The sequence below is a fragment of the Salvelinus namaycush genome, chromosome 7, assembly GCF_016432855.1.
Source record: "Salvelinus namaycush isolate Seneca chromosome 7, SaNama_1.0, whole genome shotgun sequence".
In the NCBI taxonomy this organism is placed as follows: Eukaryota; Metazoa; Chordata; class Actinopteri; order Salmoniformes; family Salmonidae; genus Salvelinus; species Salvelinus namaycush.
Window position 1 is genome coordinate 27,081,956 of NC_052313.1, and position 19,168 is coordinate 27,101,123.

The following is a 19,168-nucleotide window of genomic DNA, read 5'->3' on the forward strand; positions in this document are numbered from 1 at the left end:
AAAACAATTAATAAAAGTCCACTTATGGTAGTGACTGCCCATTACTGCTTATCACTTATTAACCATTATTTATTCCCATTTCTTTATTTTAATAAAATATTTGTTTTATTTGATGACTTTATGATTTAATTCCAAGTCATCGTCTCGTCTCTATAGAGCTGCTGCATATGCTGTCTGACAAAATCACAATTTTAGTAGATCTTCAAAGCAACATACATTTATGACTGATGAATACCAACTATCAATCACTGAGATCATGTATTTTCAGGTAGAGCTACGTCGCAAGCAACTGCTTTCTATTCCTCTTGTACAATCTCTCTTATCTCCATCAATGAGGTCTCCATGTTTGCACTACACAAACCGGACAAGTAAACGTGCGCGCAATGGATTATGGTCATTAATTACCACATTTTCTGTGCTAATCTTTTTAAAATCTTTTATTTTATTTTATTTATCCCTTTTTCTCCTCAATTTCGTGGTATCCAATTGGTAGTTACAGTCTTGTCCCATCGCTGTAACTCCCATACGGACTCAGGAGAGGTGAAGGTCGAGAGCCGTGCATCCTCCTAAACACAAACCAACCAAGCCGCACTGCTTCTTGACACAATGCCCACTTAACCCGGAAGCCAGCAGCACCAATGTGTCGGTGGAAACATCGTACACCTGGCGACCGTGTCAGCGTGCACTGCGCCCGGCCTGCCACAGGAGTCGCTAGTGTGCGATGGGACAAGGACATCCCTGCTGGCCTAACCATCCCCTAACCCAGACAATGCTGGGCCAATTGTGCGCCGCCCCATTCGTCTCCTGGTCGCGGCCGGCTGCGATCATGCCTGGACTCAAACCCAGAATCTCTAGTTGCACAGCTAGCAGTGCCTTAGACCACTGCTCCACTCGGGAGGCTTTCTGCTCTAAACTATCTAGAATATTGAGCTGTTGAAAACTATAACCCCCTACTACATCGCACAGTTCGAGCTTGATCTGATTTATCTCTACAGAAACTGAGCATTGAACTCGCAGAAAAAAACGTGATTTAAGTGCAATTCAAACAATTGAACCGATGTCAGTCAATTAGTTGTTTAAAAACAGAAAAGTAACAGAAAAGTTGGTTATTCGCTCAGCACTATTATTTGGCTGATAGTGGGGTCCTCATGGAAAAACTGGGCTGGTGTGGGGGCCTCGAGGAATCGGCCCTGAAATGGCGGAGACGATTTCTGGTCCCAGTCTGCCACTGCGGTATCTGGATCCACAGTTGCACACAACAGAATAATGGCTTTGCTCTTAGATGAAAATTCATCCAAGCAGGCAAAATGTGTTCATTTTATATTGGTAAATAATGTATGAGTGTATACAATAAGTGTATATAATGAATGGGGCTCGCTAGCAGTCAAACTCATTGCTGTATATGTTCCACTGCCATGGTGCTGTTTATTGAATTTCAATGTTCTATCTCATTGCTCAAGCAAGTGTGTGTATTATAGAAAATGTAATGTGTCGACCAATGTCATACGGGCTACGTTAAATAATTACTCTCGCTGATCTACATAAACGTCCCATTGTATTCCAGGAATTTCAGTCACATTAACTTGAATTAAGGATTTAAACACACCAGGAAAATGACTGGAATTAAGGAATTAACTAGCAAAGCTTTAGCATTTATGAGATTACAATGGCAGAGCTATGCCTTGTCATTTTAATTTAATTAGGATTTACAGTATAATATATAATATTATAATCCTTTCTATCTGTGCATAGTTTAGTGCAGTGCCGGCGGGAGATGCATAGACTGCAAAACCAAGTGGGCCATTTTACACTAAGATTGAAAAAGCGACTTATTATAGGGGGACTACTGAGAGTCAATGATGGATCAAATCAAACTCTCCGTTTTACCTAGCCTGGTCCTGGTGACTGCTGCAGCAGATTATCTTAGTCACTGGGGGAGCATCCCAAATGGCACCCTATTCCTTACATAGTGCACTATGTTTGACCAGGGCCCATTGACCAGAGCCCTATAGGCCCTAGTCAAACGTAGTGCACTATAATAGGGAATAGGGTGTCATTTGGGACGTTGCCTGGAGGAACTGGGGGCTTTCAACAGGGATATCACCTCTAGTGGGACATTTTTTCCCACCCCTTTGCCAAGTTGCAGGCTTTCTGATAGAGAGAGAGTGAGAGAGAGAAAACTAAAGGAATGCTCTTCTCTCTTCCCATATGGCCTGATTCCGCCTCTCCGTTCTCTTATTCTCTCTCGCTCTCCTCCTCAGGAACCACTTGTCCTAGTTTTAGCTCTCCGAGGAAGATTTGTGACCGTTTTCTCTCTCGTTCTTTCCTTCCCTCCCTCTCTTTCCCTTTCTCTCACTCACTCCATTCAGATGTTCGTAGGAGAACGATCTATGAGTACCATCGCGTGGAGCTGACGAAGACCAAAATCACCAACTCCACAGCAGTGGAAATGATGCCTCTACCGAGTAAGCTGGATTCCTTTGATAGACGTGGCTCATGATATGATATATGATAATGACAACACAAGTAGGCCCCCATGAACTAGCCTAGGTTCTAGATAAAGTCATAGGTGAAACATAGAGCCAATAGATGTCAAGCTAATAGACTTTCCTTCAGACGGTATCCCATCATTTCAGGGACACCTGTGAGTCAAAACTCCTATCTTTTAGAAACATCAACATTCTAGCTATGGATTTCTATGTTGGTGTTTTGACAATTGGTATGAATGTATCAAGCGTCTCAGAGTTGGTGTTCTAATTTACGATCAGATTAGCCTTTAATATCTAAATGAATAAGATTACATGGACATGGGAGACCTGATCCTAGATCAGCACTTCTATGCTGAGATGCTTAATATATTGCTTTGCATTGTCAACAACAACAATCTAGCAATCTATATATAGATTTCTATGTTGAGTTTTGACTGAGTCAGTAGACGTGTGTGTTGTGACGTGTGTGTGTTGTGACGTGTGTGTATCCTATAGCATGTCTCCAGTTCACCAGCTGTAGCAGCTGCATCTCCTCCCAGATCAACTTCAACTGCAGCTGGTGCCACCGCCTTCGCAGGTCAGACACCCCTCTATACCCCTTACTGTATGTCTTTGTTTGCATTCCAAATGCCGCCCTACTACCTATGTGCTCTGATCAAACGTAGTGCACTATTAGGGAATAGGGGCCATTTGGGACGGAGACCATCTTTTTCTCTTTTCCATCCAACACTCTACCTTTCTGTTCTCCCCTCCATCTCCATCGCTCGCTCAGTCTCCCTGTCTTTCTTCTCCCTCCTTTAAATGTTGCTATTAGTTCCAGTCACTCAGCACCTCTCTTAGCTAGCTATTGAGTGTGCGGTGTATGTATTGACATGTGGCTATCATCTGGAGACTGACCCTCCCCTATTCCCTCGGCCCAGTGTTTGTGTCCCAAATGGCACCCTATTCCCTGTATAGTGCACTCTTTTAAACAGAGCCCTGGACCCTTGTCAAAAGTTGTGCCCTGTATACTGTCAATAGGGAATAGGGTGCAATTTGGGAGGGAGCCAGTGAGTCCTGGTGATGTTCAGTCGTTTTTCCTTATTGATGGCGCGCAAAGGAAAGACAGGGAAGGAATTGAACAACAGAGGGAGAGAACATGAGATCCGACCCATTACTCTTGTTTTTTTGCGAAATGGAGAATTCCTCTCTCTCACACCTACTCTCTCGCTCTCTCTCCGCTCTCTCGCTCTCTCCTTTCCCCTTGACCATTTGTCTTTCTATCTGTCACACCCTCGCACAAAAAGGTAAATATTTGAGACAGTGTAGAATGTTATTGCACGGATAGGATATTACCTGCCTGTTGTGAGATGTGAATGATGGAGGTTTGGACAGCGTTGTTGGAGTGTTGTTGGAGCATTGTTTTAGCGTTGGATCGCAGCGTTTGGGTTCAGAAGACAGGGAAGCATAAATGAATCATGAAGCAGAGAATGTGTTCCAGGCATGTTGTTATCCATTTGAGGTTTGTAAAAGTCCAAGTTAAAAGCTGTTAGTTATCAAGTGCACTGAAAGCTTTTGGGCCTCAGTTCTTGGAAAATGTCTGTTGGATTTAGCGGAGATGATTTGACTACTCCCCTGACTCCCCTCCTCCTATGTCTCTACACTTTGTCCACATCCCAAATGGCAGCCTACTATTCCCCTGTGGACGCTGGTCAAAAGTAGTGTACTATATTGGAAAAAGGGTACCACTAGGGAAGAAGCCTTTTAGTGGCCTATGCATCCATAATGAAACGACCCCATAGTTATTTTAGATGAATCGTTTATTCCGAGAGTGACGATGCGCAATATAGGAGACGTGCAGTACACGCACCGGGGCCACTGGGCTTTGTGAGGTCACTAAAGGTCAGGGTTTAGCCTTCTCCTCTCTGTCTCCTCTCGGTCTCCTCTCTCCATCCAACTTAGAAAATAATAATACAACCACGTGTGCATAAATTTGATGTATTGGTGGCTCTGGGAATCAAACCCATAATCATGGCATTGCAAGCACAATGCTCTACCAATTTAGCCATACAGGATCACAGCTGGCAATGTATCCATATTCTGTACCCTCCAGAAGACTAATTCTACCCTTTACGTGCACCACCTCAGCAGTTTATTAGAGCTGCGATGACACAATATAGGCCTGAATTATAATGATCTAATTACGCTGCATTTTAATGAGATTTAAACGCGCGCGTGCTGCATCACACCGTTAGGGCTCGCTCTGTCCTTTGTGTCCTTCAACAACAAACTTCCCTTGAAAAGTCAAATGAATGCACAGTTTAAACAAGCTAATTGAAATGCATTGCAGCATTGTTGGGCAGTAGGTTAATGAAAGAAAGACGCCTGTGATTTAAGAGAGCGACCGTAATGAACCCTCTCTCTTTCTCTCTCTACCTCTCTCTACCTCTCTCTCTCTCTCTCTCTACCTCTCTCCCTCTACACCCCACCTCTCTCTCTCTCTCTCTCTACCTCTCTCCCTCTACACCCCACCTCTCTCTCTCTCTCTCTCTACCTCTCTCCCTCTACACCCCACCTCTCTCTCTCTCTCTACCTCTCTCTCTCTTTACCTCTCACCTTCTCTCTCTCTCTCTACCTCTCTCTCTACCTCTCCTTCTCTCTCTCTCTCTACCTCTCGCTCTCTCTCTCGACCTCTCTTTCTCTCTCTACACCTCTCTCTCTCTAAATCTCTCTCTACCTCTCCTTCTCTCTCTCTCTCTACCTCTCGCTCTCTCTCTCTACCTCTCTTTCTCTCTCTTTACCTCTCGCCCTCTCTCTCTCTGTGATGTGTAAGAACCTGCTCGTTGGGTACCTGGTCTCCCATGTGTTTCAGGCTAAATCAGCTCATTGGGTCCCTCTGATGTATGCAAGCTGGGCGCTGGGCTGGGTTGGACAATTAAAAGCGGGTTGGAGCTAATAAAGCATGCAAGGCATCCCTATGGACCAGCGACTTGCCGTGGTTACCAATACTGCCGAGCGCTCATTTGGTGAGAAAGAGACGATTTGTTTACTCAAAAACACAGCTGGTGTGCATCATGAATGTACTATCAAAATGACTGCCGCCACATAAAATTTCAAAGAGATCTTGCGCTTGAATAAGCTGCGGTCACTCTGCGTACTTCATTCAATCACATTGCATGTGTGTGGAGATAGATTGAGTGCCGTGCCAAGAGTGTAATGATGGTTTCAACATTCCTACACACTGATAAGCTTAACGTTCGCTATGTAGACCCAGTGAGCTTTAGTAACCCTCAAACCGCTGGTAGTAAATCCATATAATGTCAAGAAATATGGCCCATTGGTGAGATAGACTAAATATCTTTGAATGCACCCGCAATGTAACCGAGACCAAAGAGTCTTTTAAACCCAATAAAGAAATGCATCCTCTCTGCCATGAAAGAGGGGGGAGAAAACGACAAGACCGTACAGGAACCTTCTCCCATGTGTATTCATTTATATTCAAATGAGGCAGCTCAACCCATTTATAATTAGCGGTGTGGTGGCTGAGTGGATGTTGGAAGGAAGGTTTGGAATGCATCCCAAATGGCACCCTATTCCCTATATAGTGTGCTACTTTTGACCCGGGCCCATAGGGGAATAGGGTGCCATTTGGGATGTTGGATGGCATTGAGGTAAAACCTAAATGAGAAAGGATCCGAAGGGACTGGTCAAACCTGTGTTGCAGTAATATCCTTGGCCTGTCTCGGTCTCTCTCTCCCTCTCTCGTTCCGCCTCTCCCGCGAAAACGGAGGGGAAAAGAGGTGAAGGAATCTGTCTCGGCTGATTGGACAGATGAGGTGGAATTTTTCAGGCAGCAATACGGTGAAATCCGGGCAGTGTGGGCTGATTAGACAGCAGAGGGAGATGGGAATGGACTCCTCTTCTTTCTCCACACGGAGAGCGTTACCACATCCACCAGGACTAATGGGAGTTATAAGACCTGATGGGAATAAGGATGGAGAATGGAGGTTAATGCGGCCTGTCTGTACGGTAGTGGGGGCTAGTAGGCGGAGATATCCGAAGACAGGCTCATTGTAGTGGCTGGAATGGAATAAATGAAACGGTATGAAACACGTGGAAACCATACCGTCCCATATTGCATTCCAGCTTCTATGATTAGCCCGTCATCCGATATCCCCACCCACCAGTCACCACTGCTCCATGTAGAGAAGTAGAGGGGTGGATTGTTTGTGGGTCTTGCTGCATTGTTAGCAGGTTAGGTGTTTGTGAGGTGCATGACATTGGTTTAGCATTTGTTTACCACCTACGCCATTGGTGATATGATTGTACAGCTTTCTGTGTTGGACTTCAGTGGACTATTTGAGCCAGACAGACAAAATAAAAAATATACGAGAGAGAGAGAGAGAGAGAGAGAGAGAGAGAGAGAGAGAGAGAGAGAGAGAGAGAGAGAGAGAGAGAGAGAGAGAGAGAGAGAGAGAGAGAGAGAGAGAGAGAGAGAGAGAGAGAGAGAGAGAGAGAGAGAGAGAGAGAGAGAGAGAGAGAGAGAGAGAGAGAGAGAGAGAGAGAGAGAGAGAGAGAGAGAGAGAGAGAGAGAGAGAGAGAGAGAGAGATGGAGAGAGATGGAGATGGAGAACAAACCATCCCTCTGTGTCAAAGCAAGAAAATATGTCTCTCAAAAATCAGTGAATGTAACATTGAAATGTAAGCGAGGGCTTACAGAAGAAAGAGAAGAGAAGAAAAGAGAGAGGGATAAGGAGGGGGGGGGGGGGGTATGAAGGTTCGCCTGGGGGTCAGTATCTTTACTCACACTCATTATGATCTGTGAACAAGAGGAAGAATGAGCAGTTGCCCTCGATCAAAGGCTAGCCCACAGAGTTTATGAGTTGCCTCTGGCTGGAAGGCATTACCCATACCCCCTCATCCCCTTCACCCCTCTCTCCCTCTTCCCGTTTCCCCTCACCCCCTACATCACATATGTCAGAGTCAAGGCCCGCGGGCCACATCCGGCCCGCGAGAAGGTTTTTTACGGCCCCTGGGATGATCTTGATTTATTATTAGAACCGGCCCGCAGACCGCAGCAAGCCGGCAGCCCGCAGATCTTTTACACGCACCAATACTACATTTCCCACAATGCAACGGTGACGCACCGAGCAGTAGGCTGCTTCATTTCAATATTTATTGGCACAGCAGTCGTCAGCATCACAGTAAAATTAACTTTCAGATACCCATCAAAAATGGCAAAACGGAAGGTGGACACTGAGAACCGGGGGTTTCAAACAAGGTGGGAGTCGGAGTATATGTTCACGGAGGTAGCTGGAAAACCTGTGTGTCTTCTGTGTGGAGAAAGTGTGGCGGTACTGAAAGAGTATAATCTGAGACGACATTATGAAACGAAACACGCGGACAAAAACAAGAATATGGACATGGAACAAAGGCTACAAAAGGCAGAGGAATTAAAACGAGGCCTCAAATCTCGACAGGCTCTGTTCAAAAAAGCCAAATCACAAGGCCAGGCTGCTGTCAAGGCCAGTTTTATTTTGGCAGAAGAGATCGCTAAATCAGCCCGGCCATTTACGGAGGGGGATTTCATCAAAAACTGCATGATTAAAGTTTGTGACGAAGTTTGCCCAGAAAAAAGGCAACTCTTTTTAAATGTGAGTATGAGCAGAAACACCATTGCCGAGAGAGTAGACCAGTTGTCCATCAATCTAAAAGAGCAGCTTGTGAAAAAGGGAAAAGATTTCATTGCATATTCCTTGGCTGTGGATGAGAGCACCGACATTTCTGACATTGCCCAGTTGTCAATTTTCATCCGCGGAGTGGACTCCAGCCTAAGCGTGACAGAGGAGTTTTTGGCTTTACGTCCTATGCATGGCACAACTACGGGGCATGATTTGTATGAAGAGGTGTCAAGATGTGTAAATGAGATGGAGCTGCCTTGGGAAAAACTCGTGGGTTTGACAACCGACGGAGCACCTGCGATGTGTGGACACAGGAGCGGACTGGTGGCGAAGATACGGGAAAAGATGCAAGAGGAAAACGCGACAGGTGAGCTGACAGCTTATCATTGTATCATACACCAGGAAGCGTTGTGCGGTAAAGCCTTGAAAATGGAGCATGTAATGAGCATCATCACGCGCACAGTTAACTTTATCAGAGCCAAAGGTTTGAATCACCGCCAGTTCAAGGCATTTCTGACGGAGTTAGAAACGGAGCATGGTGATTTGCCTTATCACACAGAGGTGCGATGGCTAAGCCAGGGAAAGGTGCTTCAAAGATGTTTCGAGCTTCGTGAGGAGATTTGTCTGTTCTTGGACAGCAAAGGGAAAGACACAACACAACTCCGAGACGAAATGTTTCTGTGTGAAATGGCTTTTCTGTGTGACATTACGAGTCATCTGAATGCAATGAACTTGCAGCTGCAGGGTCGGGATCATGTCATCTCTGATATGTACAGTACAGTGAAGGCATTTAAAACCAAACTGACTCTGTGGGAGACGCAGATGCGGAAAGAAAATTTGAGCCACTTTCCCAGCTGCCAGACCATGAAAGAGAAGCTCTCTACCAGTGCGTTCCCGAGCGCACAGTTGGCTGATAAAATAGGTATGCTTGCCGCTGACTTTCGACGCCGATTTGCTGACTTTGAAGCACAAAAAAGCAGGTTGGAACTGCTCGGTAACCCATTTGCTGTTGACGTGGAAAGCTCACCACCAAACCTCCAAATGGAGTTGATTGACCTCCAATGCAATGATGCACTGAGGGCAAAATATGCGGCAGTGGGTGCTGCGGAGTTCGCCCGTTTCCTCCCCGACACAATGCCCCAGCTGCGCATCCAGGCTGCTCAAACGTTGTCTATGTTTGGCAGCACATACCTGTGTGAACAACTGTTTTCTTTGATGAACCTGAACAAAACATCACACAGAAGTCGACTTACTGCTGAACACCTCCACTCAATTCTGAGGATTTCCTCAGCTCAGAGCCTTACCCCGAACATTGATGAACTTGTGGAAAAGATGGGACACCACCAAGTATCACCCTCAACCTCAAACAAGTGAACATTACTGTGCAATCACATATTTAGAGTTTTTACTCAGTTCAAGTTTAAAAGTTAAAGTTTAATATTTGTTTTCACTGCATGTTACTTCTCCTTAAACAAAGTGTTGTTTTTGATTAATAGATTTTTGCACTTTATTTTATTGTATTTCAATCCAATTATATTTTAAAAATATTTCAGTTGAGTGGATGATAGAAAATTGCTATTATTGTTTTTTTCTTTGAAGTAAATTTAGCCCACTTTTGCTAAAATAGAAAATATAGGCTACTGATGGTGCCTTGAATACCGGTTTCTTTCATTTAATGTTCATGTTATGGGGATTTTTATATAAAGGAAATTTGTCTTTTGTGTCTGTTGAAAATTAAAGATTACTGACAGAGCCATAAGAAAATATTGCTTTATTTATCTGATCATATTGGAATATATTTGTTAGGTTTTCAGTAGGTTCAATTAGGTTCACTAGACTATATGCGTCATTTAAAAAATGTTCAATGAACATTCGAACAGTCCGGCCCTCGGCTTGTAGCTAAATTTTTTATTTGGCCCTCCGTCCATTTGACTTTGACACCCCTGCCCTACATCAACCCCTGTACTCTGAGCAGTTTGACCCAGTGAACTTCCTCTTCACAAATCCCCCCCCCATATTCAAATAATCATGGCCTTTTCCCCCTTTGAATTTATTTTGGACACCCAGACTCCAGACTGAGATTATTATAGTGGATTATTATATACATTATGGTGGATTATTTGAAACATTTTTGGTTTCATGTAACATCTGCAGGTCTACAGAGCTGGATGGCACCACGTATATATGCTGCTGTAATTGACGTTTTAGAGATCTATTCATTCCATCTTTGATTGTGGTTTAGCCCTCTTAGTGATGCATGTCTTGTGCTCATGTTCCTAAGCATGTCTTGTGTTCATGTTCCTAAGCTCTTCCTGACAATCGTCTCCTCTGGTTTCAGGTGTTCCAGTGGGTTCGACCGCCATCGGCAGGACTGGGTGGATAACAGCTGTCCTGATGAGGTGAATATCGTCGTGGCTGATGGAAATGACTCGCTTTCTAATATGGATAGCGAGTGAGTGGGGATATGGTGGAATGTGTGCGTGCATGTGTATCTGCTGTAAAAAAATAAAAAATGTGTGTGACTGCCAGGATGATGGATGCCCTGGTCTGCTATGTGCAGGGGGAAAGGCGATGACCCAGTTACTCCTTTCACATCTTCTGCTCTTACACACACACACACACACACACACACACACACACACAAAACATATTCTTACATGCATGACGAAGAGGGCCCTTGTATTCTGTCTTGCAGACCAAGGACAAAAGCTGTGATATCATCAACACCACACAACTCTATCCGTTCACCACCACGTTAGTTGCCAAGACAACAGGCCGGAGCAGAGGAGAGACCACCACAGCCGGAGCCTCTTTGTCTACGTCCCTCTCCCCGACCAGCGTCCCCACTGAAGGTAAGACAACTAACGAACGGCCCAAAGCGGACAACTCCAACTAGTGTCTGAATACTTGAATGACATGACCAGACATTATTTTTTTCTGGTCCAGTCCAACATGTTCAGGAAAAACTGGGTCGTGTTCAGTTAGTTTTCTTCCGTTTTTTTGCTATCTGAACTTGTCCAATGAGAAACACTCGTTTTCGTTTTCATTTGCAAAATGTTTTATTACAGTGTATCTTAATGAACACAACCCTGGCCCTACCTTCAAACTGAAGGGTAGGCTAATGCACAGAAGTCTTGATGGATGTGCTGCTGTGACGTTAAGTAGAACAAAGTACACAGTACCTTTCCTGTGAAGGTACAGGTACTTCATGTACTGTATTCTTTATCAACAATATGTTCTGCCTCTTTTGTAATTTCTTTGGTAATATAACTATCCGGATAGTTTTCCTTGAGCACCAAATGCACTCCAGATGGCGACAAATGATGCAAGGCACGCCAGCTGTGTTTTACCCAACTAAACAATGTAGATTGAATTAGGACAACATCTCTAAAATCTTAGAGATGCATCCACACAGAAACATATTAGTGTTCAGTCCTTTCGGCTGGTTATTCATCTTTTATGACGAGTAAATTATAATCATTTTTATATACTGGCTTTTTATTGATTGATTTGTTGCTGATAAATATCTTCAATCATCAGGCAAGTGCTGCCTGCAACCCCAGCAAGCAGGGACAGATGGCTGGAATAGATGGCCACTCTAAAACAGGGTTTCTCAGCCTCCGTCCCAGGGGTCAAGCATGTCCATCCTGAGTTCATGATTAGTCACACTGCAGTAGTCATCTCAAAGATATCAGACACAAATCCCTCCTGGAGAAAAAATAACCCTGGGTCCTTCTGCTGATGTCAGGAGAAACTCTGAAACTCTGATGGTGTCCTTTTGAGTTTGTTTACTTTCCTTTCCCTCCCTCCCTCCCCCAGAGATACTGGAGCTACTTAAAGACGGATTATCAAATGACACCCTATTCCCTATGTAGTGCACTACTTTTGGCAAGGGCCCATAGGGTTCTGGTCAAAAGTAGTGCACTATGTAGGGAATAGGGTTCCATTTGGGATGCACACAACGACTGAATTGACTACAGATATGTTCCTTTCCCTGTTAATAGCTTTCAAGCCATATATGTATTGAAACAAACAGCTAATTCATCTTTATCAGCTTAACATATTACCCACACACACAGTACTGACTTGAATAGGCATCTAGAATTCACCTTTACCATTCATCATCCCAATGAAAAGTCATATGTTCAACTTAATGTCCCTGTCACTATGTGTACAATCACATTATGCACTTTAATCATGACTAAATGCCTATGCGGAGTGAGTTTTCTGCCCAGTAACTGGCACATCCCGGGGTTGATAATTGACCAATGTGGAAGGATGGGTTGGGATGCCTGGGAGATACACAAAGCCTACACTGTGCTAATGGACAACTCATAATCTCAAGGATCCACTCTTGTTAACACCCAAGAGAAAGAGGTGTAGCCAGCTAACTGCGGAATCCATTGCAATATGTAACAGCGTGTATTTCTGTCAAATCAAATCAAATTGTATTAGTCACATGCGCCGAATACAACAGGGAATCTTACGGTGAAATACTTACTTGTGAGCCCCTAACCAACAATGCAGTTTAAAAAAAAGAGCAGCAGTAAAATAACAATAGCGAGACTATATACAGGGGGGTACCGGTACAGAGTCAATGTGATGGGGCACTGGTTAGTTGAGGTAATTGAGGTAATATGTACATGTAGGTGGAGTTATTAAAGTGACTATGCATAGATGACAACAACAGAGAGTAGCAGCGGTGTAAAAGAGGGGGGGGGGGCAATGCAAATAGTCTGGGAAGCATTTTGATTAGATGTTCAGGAGTCTTATGGCTTGGGGGTAGAAACCTCTTGGACCTAGACTTGGTGCTCCGGTACCACTGCCGTGTGGTAGCAGAGAGAACAGTCTATGACAGGGGTGGCTGGAGTCCTTGACAGTTTAGGGCCTTCCTCTGACACCGCCTAGTATAGAGGTCCTGGATATCAGGAAGCTTGGCCCCAGCGATGTACTGGGCCGTACGCACTACCCTCTGTAGTGCCTTGCTGTCGGAGGCCGAGCATTTGCCATACCAAGCAGTGATGCAACAAGTCAGGATGCTCTCGATGGTGCAGCTGTAGAAACTTTTGAGGATCTGAGGACCCATGCCAAATCTTTTCAGTCTCCTAAGGTGGAATAGGTTTTGTTGTGCCCTCTTCACAATTGTCTTGGCGTGCTTGGACAATGTTAGTTTGTTGGTAATGTAGACACCAAGGAACGAAGCTCTTAACCTGCCCCACTACAGCCCAGTCGATGAGAATGGAGGCGTGCTCGGTCCTCCTTTTTCTGTAGTCCACAATCATCTCCTTTGTCTTGATCACGTTGAGGGAGAGGTTGTTGTCCTGTCACCACATGGCCAAGTCTCTGACCTCCTCCCTATATGCTGTCTCGTCATTGTTGGTGATCAGGCGTTGTTGGTGACCAGGACACTGTTGTGTCATCGGCAAACTTGGCCATGTTTGGTCGTGCCTGGCCGTGCAGTCATGAGTGAACAGGGAGTACAGGAGGGGACTGAGCACGCACCCCTGAAGGGCCCCTGTGTTGAGGATCACCGTGGCAGATGTGTTGTTACCAACCCTTACCACCTGGGGACGGCCCGTCAGGAAGGCCAGGATCCAGTTGCAGAGGGAGGTGTTTAGTCCCAGGGTCCTTAGCTTATTGATGAGCTTTTCAGGGCACTATGGTGTTGAACACTGAGCTGTAGTCAATGAATAGCATTCTGACATAGGTGTATCCTTTTGTCCAGGTGGGAAAGGGTAGTATGGAGTGCAATAGAGATTGCATCATCTGTGAATCTGTTAGGGTGGTATGCAAATTGGAGTGGGTCTAGGGTGTCTGGGATGATGGTGATAAGTGTGAGCCATGACAAGCCTTTCAAAGCACTTCATGGTTACAGACGTGAGTGCTACGGGTCGGTAGTCATTTAGGCAGGTTACCTTAATGTTCTTGGGCACAGGGACTATGGTGGTTAGCTTAAAACATGTTGATTTTACAGACTCGGACAGGGAGACACTGAAAATGTCAGTGAAGACACTTGCCAGCGCATGCTCGCAGTACACATCCTGGTAATCCGTCTGGCCCTGCGGCCTTGTAAATGTTGACCTGTTTAAAGGTCTTACTCACATCGGCTGCGGAGAGCGTGATCACACAGTCTTCCGGAACAGCTGGTGCTCTCATGCATGTTTCAGTATTATTTTCTTCGAAGCGAGCATAAAAGTAGTTTAGCACGTCTGGAAGGGTTGTGTCACTGGGCAGCTCTCGGCTGTGCGTCCCTTTGTAGTCTGTAATGGTTTGCAAGCCCTACCACATCCAACGAGCGTCAGAGCCGGTGTAGTGCGATTCAATCTTAGTCCTGTATTGACGCTTTGCCTGTTTGATGGTTTGTCGGAGGGCATAGCAGGATTTCTAATAAGCTTCCGGGTTAGAGTTCCGCTCCTTGAAAGCGGCAGGTCTAGCCTTTAGCTCATTGCGGATGTAGCCTGTAATCCATGGTTTCTGACATAAAACAACTCATGCCAGCATCAGTCTGTGGTGGTGTGTAGACAGCTACGAAAAATACAGATGAAAACTCTCTAGGTAGATAGTGTGATCTACAGCTTATCATGAGATACTCTACCTCAGGCAAGCAAAACCTTGAGACTTCCTTAGATATCGTGCACCAGCTGTTATTTACAAAAAGACATAGTCCGCCGCCCCTTGTCTTACCAGACGCAGCTGTTCTATCCTGCCGATACAGCGTATAACCAGCCAGATGTATGTTGATAGTGTCGTCCTTCAGCCACGACTCCGTGAAGTATAAGATATTTCAGTTTTGAATGTCCCGTTGGTAGTTTAATCTACCACGTAGGTCATCGATTTTATTTTCCAAAGATTGCACGTTTGCTAGAAGAATGGAAGGAAGTGGGGATTTATTCAATCGCCTACGAATTCTCAGAAGGCAGCCCGCCCCCTTCGGACCCTTTTTCTCCGCCTTCTCTTCACCCAAATGACAGGGATCTGGGCCTGTTCCCGGGGAGACAGTATGTAATTCACGTTGGACTCGTTAAAGGAAAAAAAGGAATTCTGCCAGTTCGTGGTGAGTAATCGCAGTTCTGATGTCCAGAATTTATTTTCTGTCACAAGAGACAGTTACAGCAACATTATGTGCAAAATAAGTTTAAAAAATAAGTTACAAACAACGCAAAGAAACAAACAAAAAAACACAATTGGTTAGGAACACGTAAAACGTCATCCTTCATCTCCGACGCCATCTTTATTCATCTTATTAATGCGTGCAGGTGACTGATGATGTTTTATAGGAATGCATCGCTGTGTGAATCTGCGACCACAATGAGGGAGGTTAGCTAGATTGATAAATCGAGGGAAGTGAAGTGGAATTGTGAAGTGGAATGGAATGGCCAGAATAATTGAGTACGCTCTCAGACATTAATAATAGTTCATATGGTAAGGTGCTCTTTGGTTTCCCAGGCTTGTAAAATTGATGGGAAGAAATGGAGTCTAAACCTGTAGGATAAAGACAGACTCCATTTTTTTGTTTTTGCAGAGTGGTGTTGAACGGTGTCTTAGGCAGTGGTTGGAATGGTGAGTTAACGTATGATTTCTGGTTCCTGTTCTGTAGAACTGGTGCCCGGTGGTTCTGGGTTAAATGGGTCTGGATCCAGCTCCAGTATGTGGTGATCTCTAAAGCAGATGCCTAAGGTTTTGGCTCTGAGTACTACCCACCACACAAACATCAATGGCATCCAGCTCCACTTTTCTTACTTCTGAATTACAAATTGTAGGATTTACTTTTTCATTCTCCTAATCTTTGTCTTACATTCAGTGTTTCAGTCCTTGACCTTTTCTCTTTTATACTCCCAATTCTCTTCTTGGTAGAGATCACATGGAAATGCCAATTTCTCTCAGCCAATGTTTAAACGGGCAATCTGGGATTAGAAAAACAGCAAAGCTCATGAGGCATTAATAAATGATATTCTTCAAAAGTCAAAACATTTCTGTACCTATACCAGTTTGCCCCTTTAAGACCTTCACTCAGTGAGGTGGATGAGGTGATGATATGACCACAGATGCGTTGAAGGCTGGAGAGAGGTGGAGAGGAGTGTGAGAGAGATCCAGCTGAGAGGCAAAACAAACCCCAGCGATGTGTGGGTGTGTTAGCATGAAAAAAGTCAGGGGTTCTGTGTGACACACCGAGACCCTCACACTTCTTGACACGCACAGAGGATCTGTCACGCCCTGGCCTTAGTATTATTTGTTTTATTTATTATTTTAGTTAGGTCAGGGTGTGACATGGGGTATGTGTGTATTTTGGGGTATTATATGGTAGAGGGGGTGTTGGTTGTAGTTTATGGTTTTGTGTTGAGTGTATGTATCTAGCTGTGTCTATGGGTGTGTAGTTTTCTAGGAAAGTCTATGGTGGCCGGAATGGGTTCTCAATTAGAGACAGCTGATTTCTGTTGTCTCTAATTGGGAGCCATATTTAAGGCTGCCATAGGCTTTAGCTATTTGTGGGTGTTTGTTTCCTGTGTTAGCGTTTGGGCCACACAGGACTGTTACAGGTTAGTCACTTTTGTTCATTTGTAGTGTTTGTTGGTTTGCCATTAAAATCATGAATACCTCCTACTCCGCATCTTGGTCCGATCCATGCTCCTCCTCGTCTGAGGAGGAGAACGACATTGACAGCCGTGACAGGATCAGTTTCCCCCTCCGACCCAGTTCTCTCAGCTTGGCGGTTCAGAGGCATGTGCTACTAGGGGAGGGAGCGAGGGAGAACTCTGTTACTAGGAGGTGTGAGAACCCATCACTTCCCTCTCCTGTTCCCAATCCCCCCTTTCTCCTTCTTCTCCCCTTCCCTCCCTCTCTTACTGCTCTCACTGGCACGTGATTGGTCATTGAATTTGATTTCCTGCCTTGCCCTCATACACCTTATCGCATAGGCCGTGACATTTCTTAGACTAGGAAATGGTTACAGGCATTAAATGATCTTTGATCTTGGAAATGTAAATGAAAAAAAGCCTTTGAAATAGATTTACTCAGTTGAGACCCCATTTCAAGGCTCTTTCTAGTTTTGATATGGTGGAATAGCACGCATAGCGTTTCACAGGCTCATGTATATGGCACATTAGCATAATGTGGATCCTATGAGGTGTGTAAATTCATATCACCCCTCTCTCAGAGAAGTGGGTCACAGTGAATTTACATGTTTCATAGTTGCTTAACCCCAGACTGCATCTTAGCTGTTGAATTATGCAAGGGAGAAGCATTTTATCCAAAACATTAATTTTCATTGCAAATTAAGTGTAGAAAATTCACTTTTAACCCAAGATTATCCGTATATGAAATAATGGTAAAAAAAAAAAGTACATTTGCTATAAACCTGTGTAATAATCGTCAGTGATGATTATTTCAGAATATTTGATTGACATTCTTCACCAGTGTTAAGATCAATAGTTGTTGTTGGCAGGCAGGCAGCTCTCTGCTGTATAATAGACATAGGGACTATATATGTAAATCTACGGCTGTAAGGATAACACAAATCACAGACAAACATTTTTCTGACCCTCTATACCTCATCCATTTCTCTGTTTCTGTCTCTCCATCTATCTTTATTTCTCTCTCTCTCTGCGTCTCTTTCTCTCTCTCTCTTTTCCACAGATGACACCAAGATTGCTCTGCATCTCAAAGACAATGGAGGTAAGCCTCTCTTTTCCTTCCTAGATCCTTGGACTGTTGACAGTTGTGTTTCTCTGTGCTGCTGCATGTTGTGTGGAGTATATGGGGTCTGTTTACAAGGCTGCGGTCTGTGTATTTATGGCTGACAGATTGCTTGCCCCAGATAGCAGATCGCTTTTTGATTTCTGGGGAGGACAGGCCAAGGGAAGGAGCGGCTCATTGAAGCAACTCATCCAGAGGCTGATTGAAATGGCTCTGTACCAAGCTTCTGGATGGTACTGATCAATCATGGTGTCTAAAATCTCAATTTAATACATTTTAAATTCACGGTACAACACAACAAAATGCGGAAAAAGTCAATGGGTGCGAATACTTTCTGAAGGCACTGCAGTTGCACCCAAATGGCATCATATTCCCTATAGTGGACTACATTTGACCAGGGCCCATAGTAAGTCTGCCATTTTGGACACAGAAGTATTCACACCTATTGACTTTTTCCACATTTTGTTGTGTTATAGCCTGAATTTAAAATGGAATAAATTGAGATTTTGTGTCACTGGCCTACACACAATACCCCATAATGTCAAAGTGGAAATTAAAAATTGTTATTTTTAAATGATGTCTTCAGTCAATAAGTATTCAACCCCTTTGTTATGGCAAGCCTAAATACGTTTAGGAGTAAAACGTTGCTTAACAAGTCACATAATACGTTGCATGGACCCATTCTGTGTGTAATAATAGTGTTTAACATGATTTTTGAATGACAACCTCATCTCTGTACCCCACACATAGAATTATCTGTAAGGTCCCTCAGTCAAGCAATGGATTTCAAACACAGATTCTACCACAAAGACCAGGGAGGTTTTCCAATGCCTCGCAAAGAAGGGCACCTATTGGTAGATAGGTAAAAAAATAATTTAATATCCTTTTGGGCATGGTGAAGTTATTAATTACACTTTGGATGGTGTATCAACACACCCAGTCACTACAAAGATACAGGTATATCTGTAGAGGAAGGAAACCGCTCATGGATTTCACCATGAGGCCAATGGTTACTTTAAAACAGTTACAGGGTTTAATGGCTGTGATAGGAGAAAACTGAGGATGGATCAACAACATTGTAGTTACTCCACAATACTATCCTAATTGACATAGGGAAAAGAAGGAAGCCTGTACATAATACAAATATTCAAAAACTGTTTGCAATAAGGCACTAAAGTAAAACTGCTAAAGAATTGTCAAAGAAATAAACTTTATGTCCGGAATACAAAGCATTATGTTTGGGGCCAATCCAAAACAACACATCACTGAGTGCCACTCTTCATATTTTCAAGCATGGTGGTGACTGCATCATGTTATGGGTATGCT

The 19,168-nt window shown here is 44.1% G+C and overlaps 1 protein-coding gene across 1 annotated transcript in view; it reads left to right on the top strand.

Annotated features, from left to right (window-relative positions):
• LOC120051162 (plexin domain-containing protein 2-like) overlaps positions 1-19,168 on the top strand; it is a 179,344-nt gene that overhangs the window by 140,601 nt on the left and 19,575 nt on the right. Inside the window, exons 8-12 of the mRNA XM_038997876.1 lie at positions 2,370-2,465; positions 2,985-3,066; positions 10,488-10,548; positions 10,845-11,001; positions 17,783-17,821. Coding sequence (XP_038853804.1) covers positions 2,370-2,465; positions 2,985-3,066; positions 10,488-10,548; positions 10,845-11,001; positions 17,783-17,821 — 435 coding nt within the window. The remainder of the gene's footprint in view (positions 1-2,369; positions 2,466-2,984; positions 3,067-10,487; positions 10,549-10,844; positions 11,002-17,782; positions 17,822-19,168) is intronic.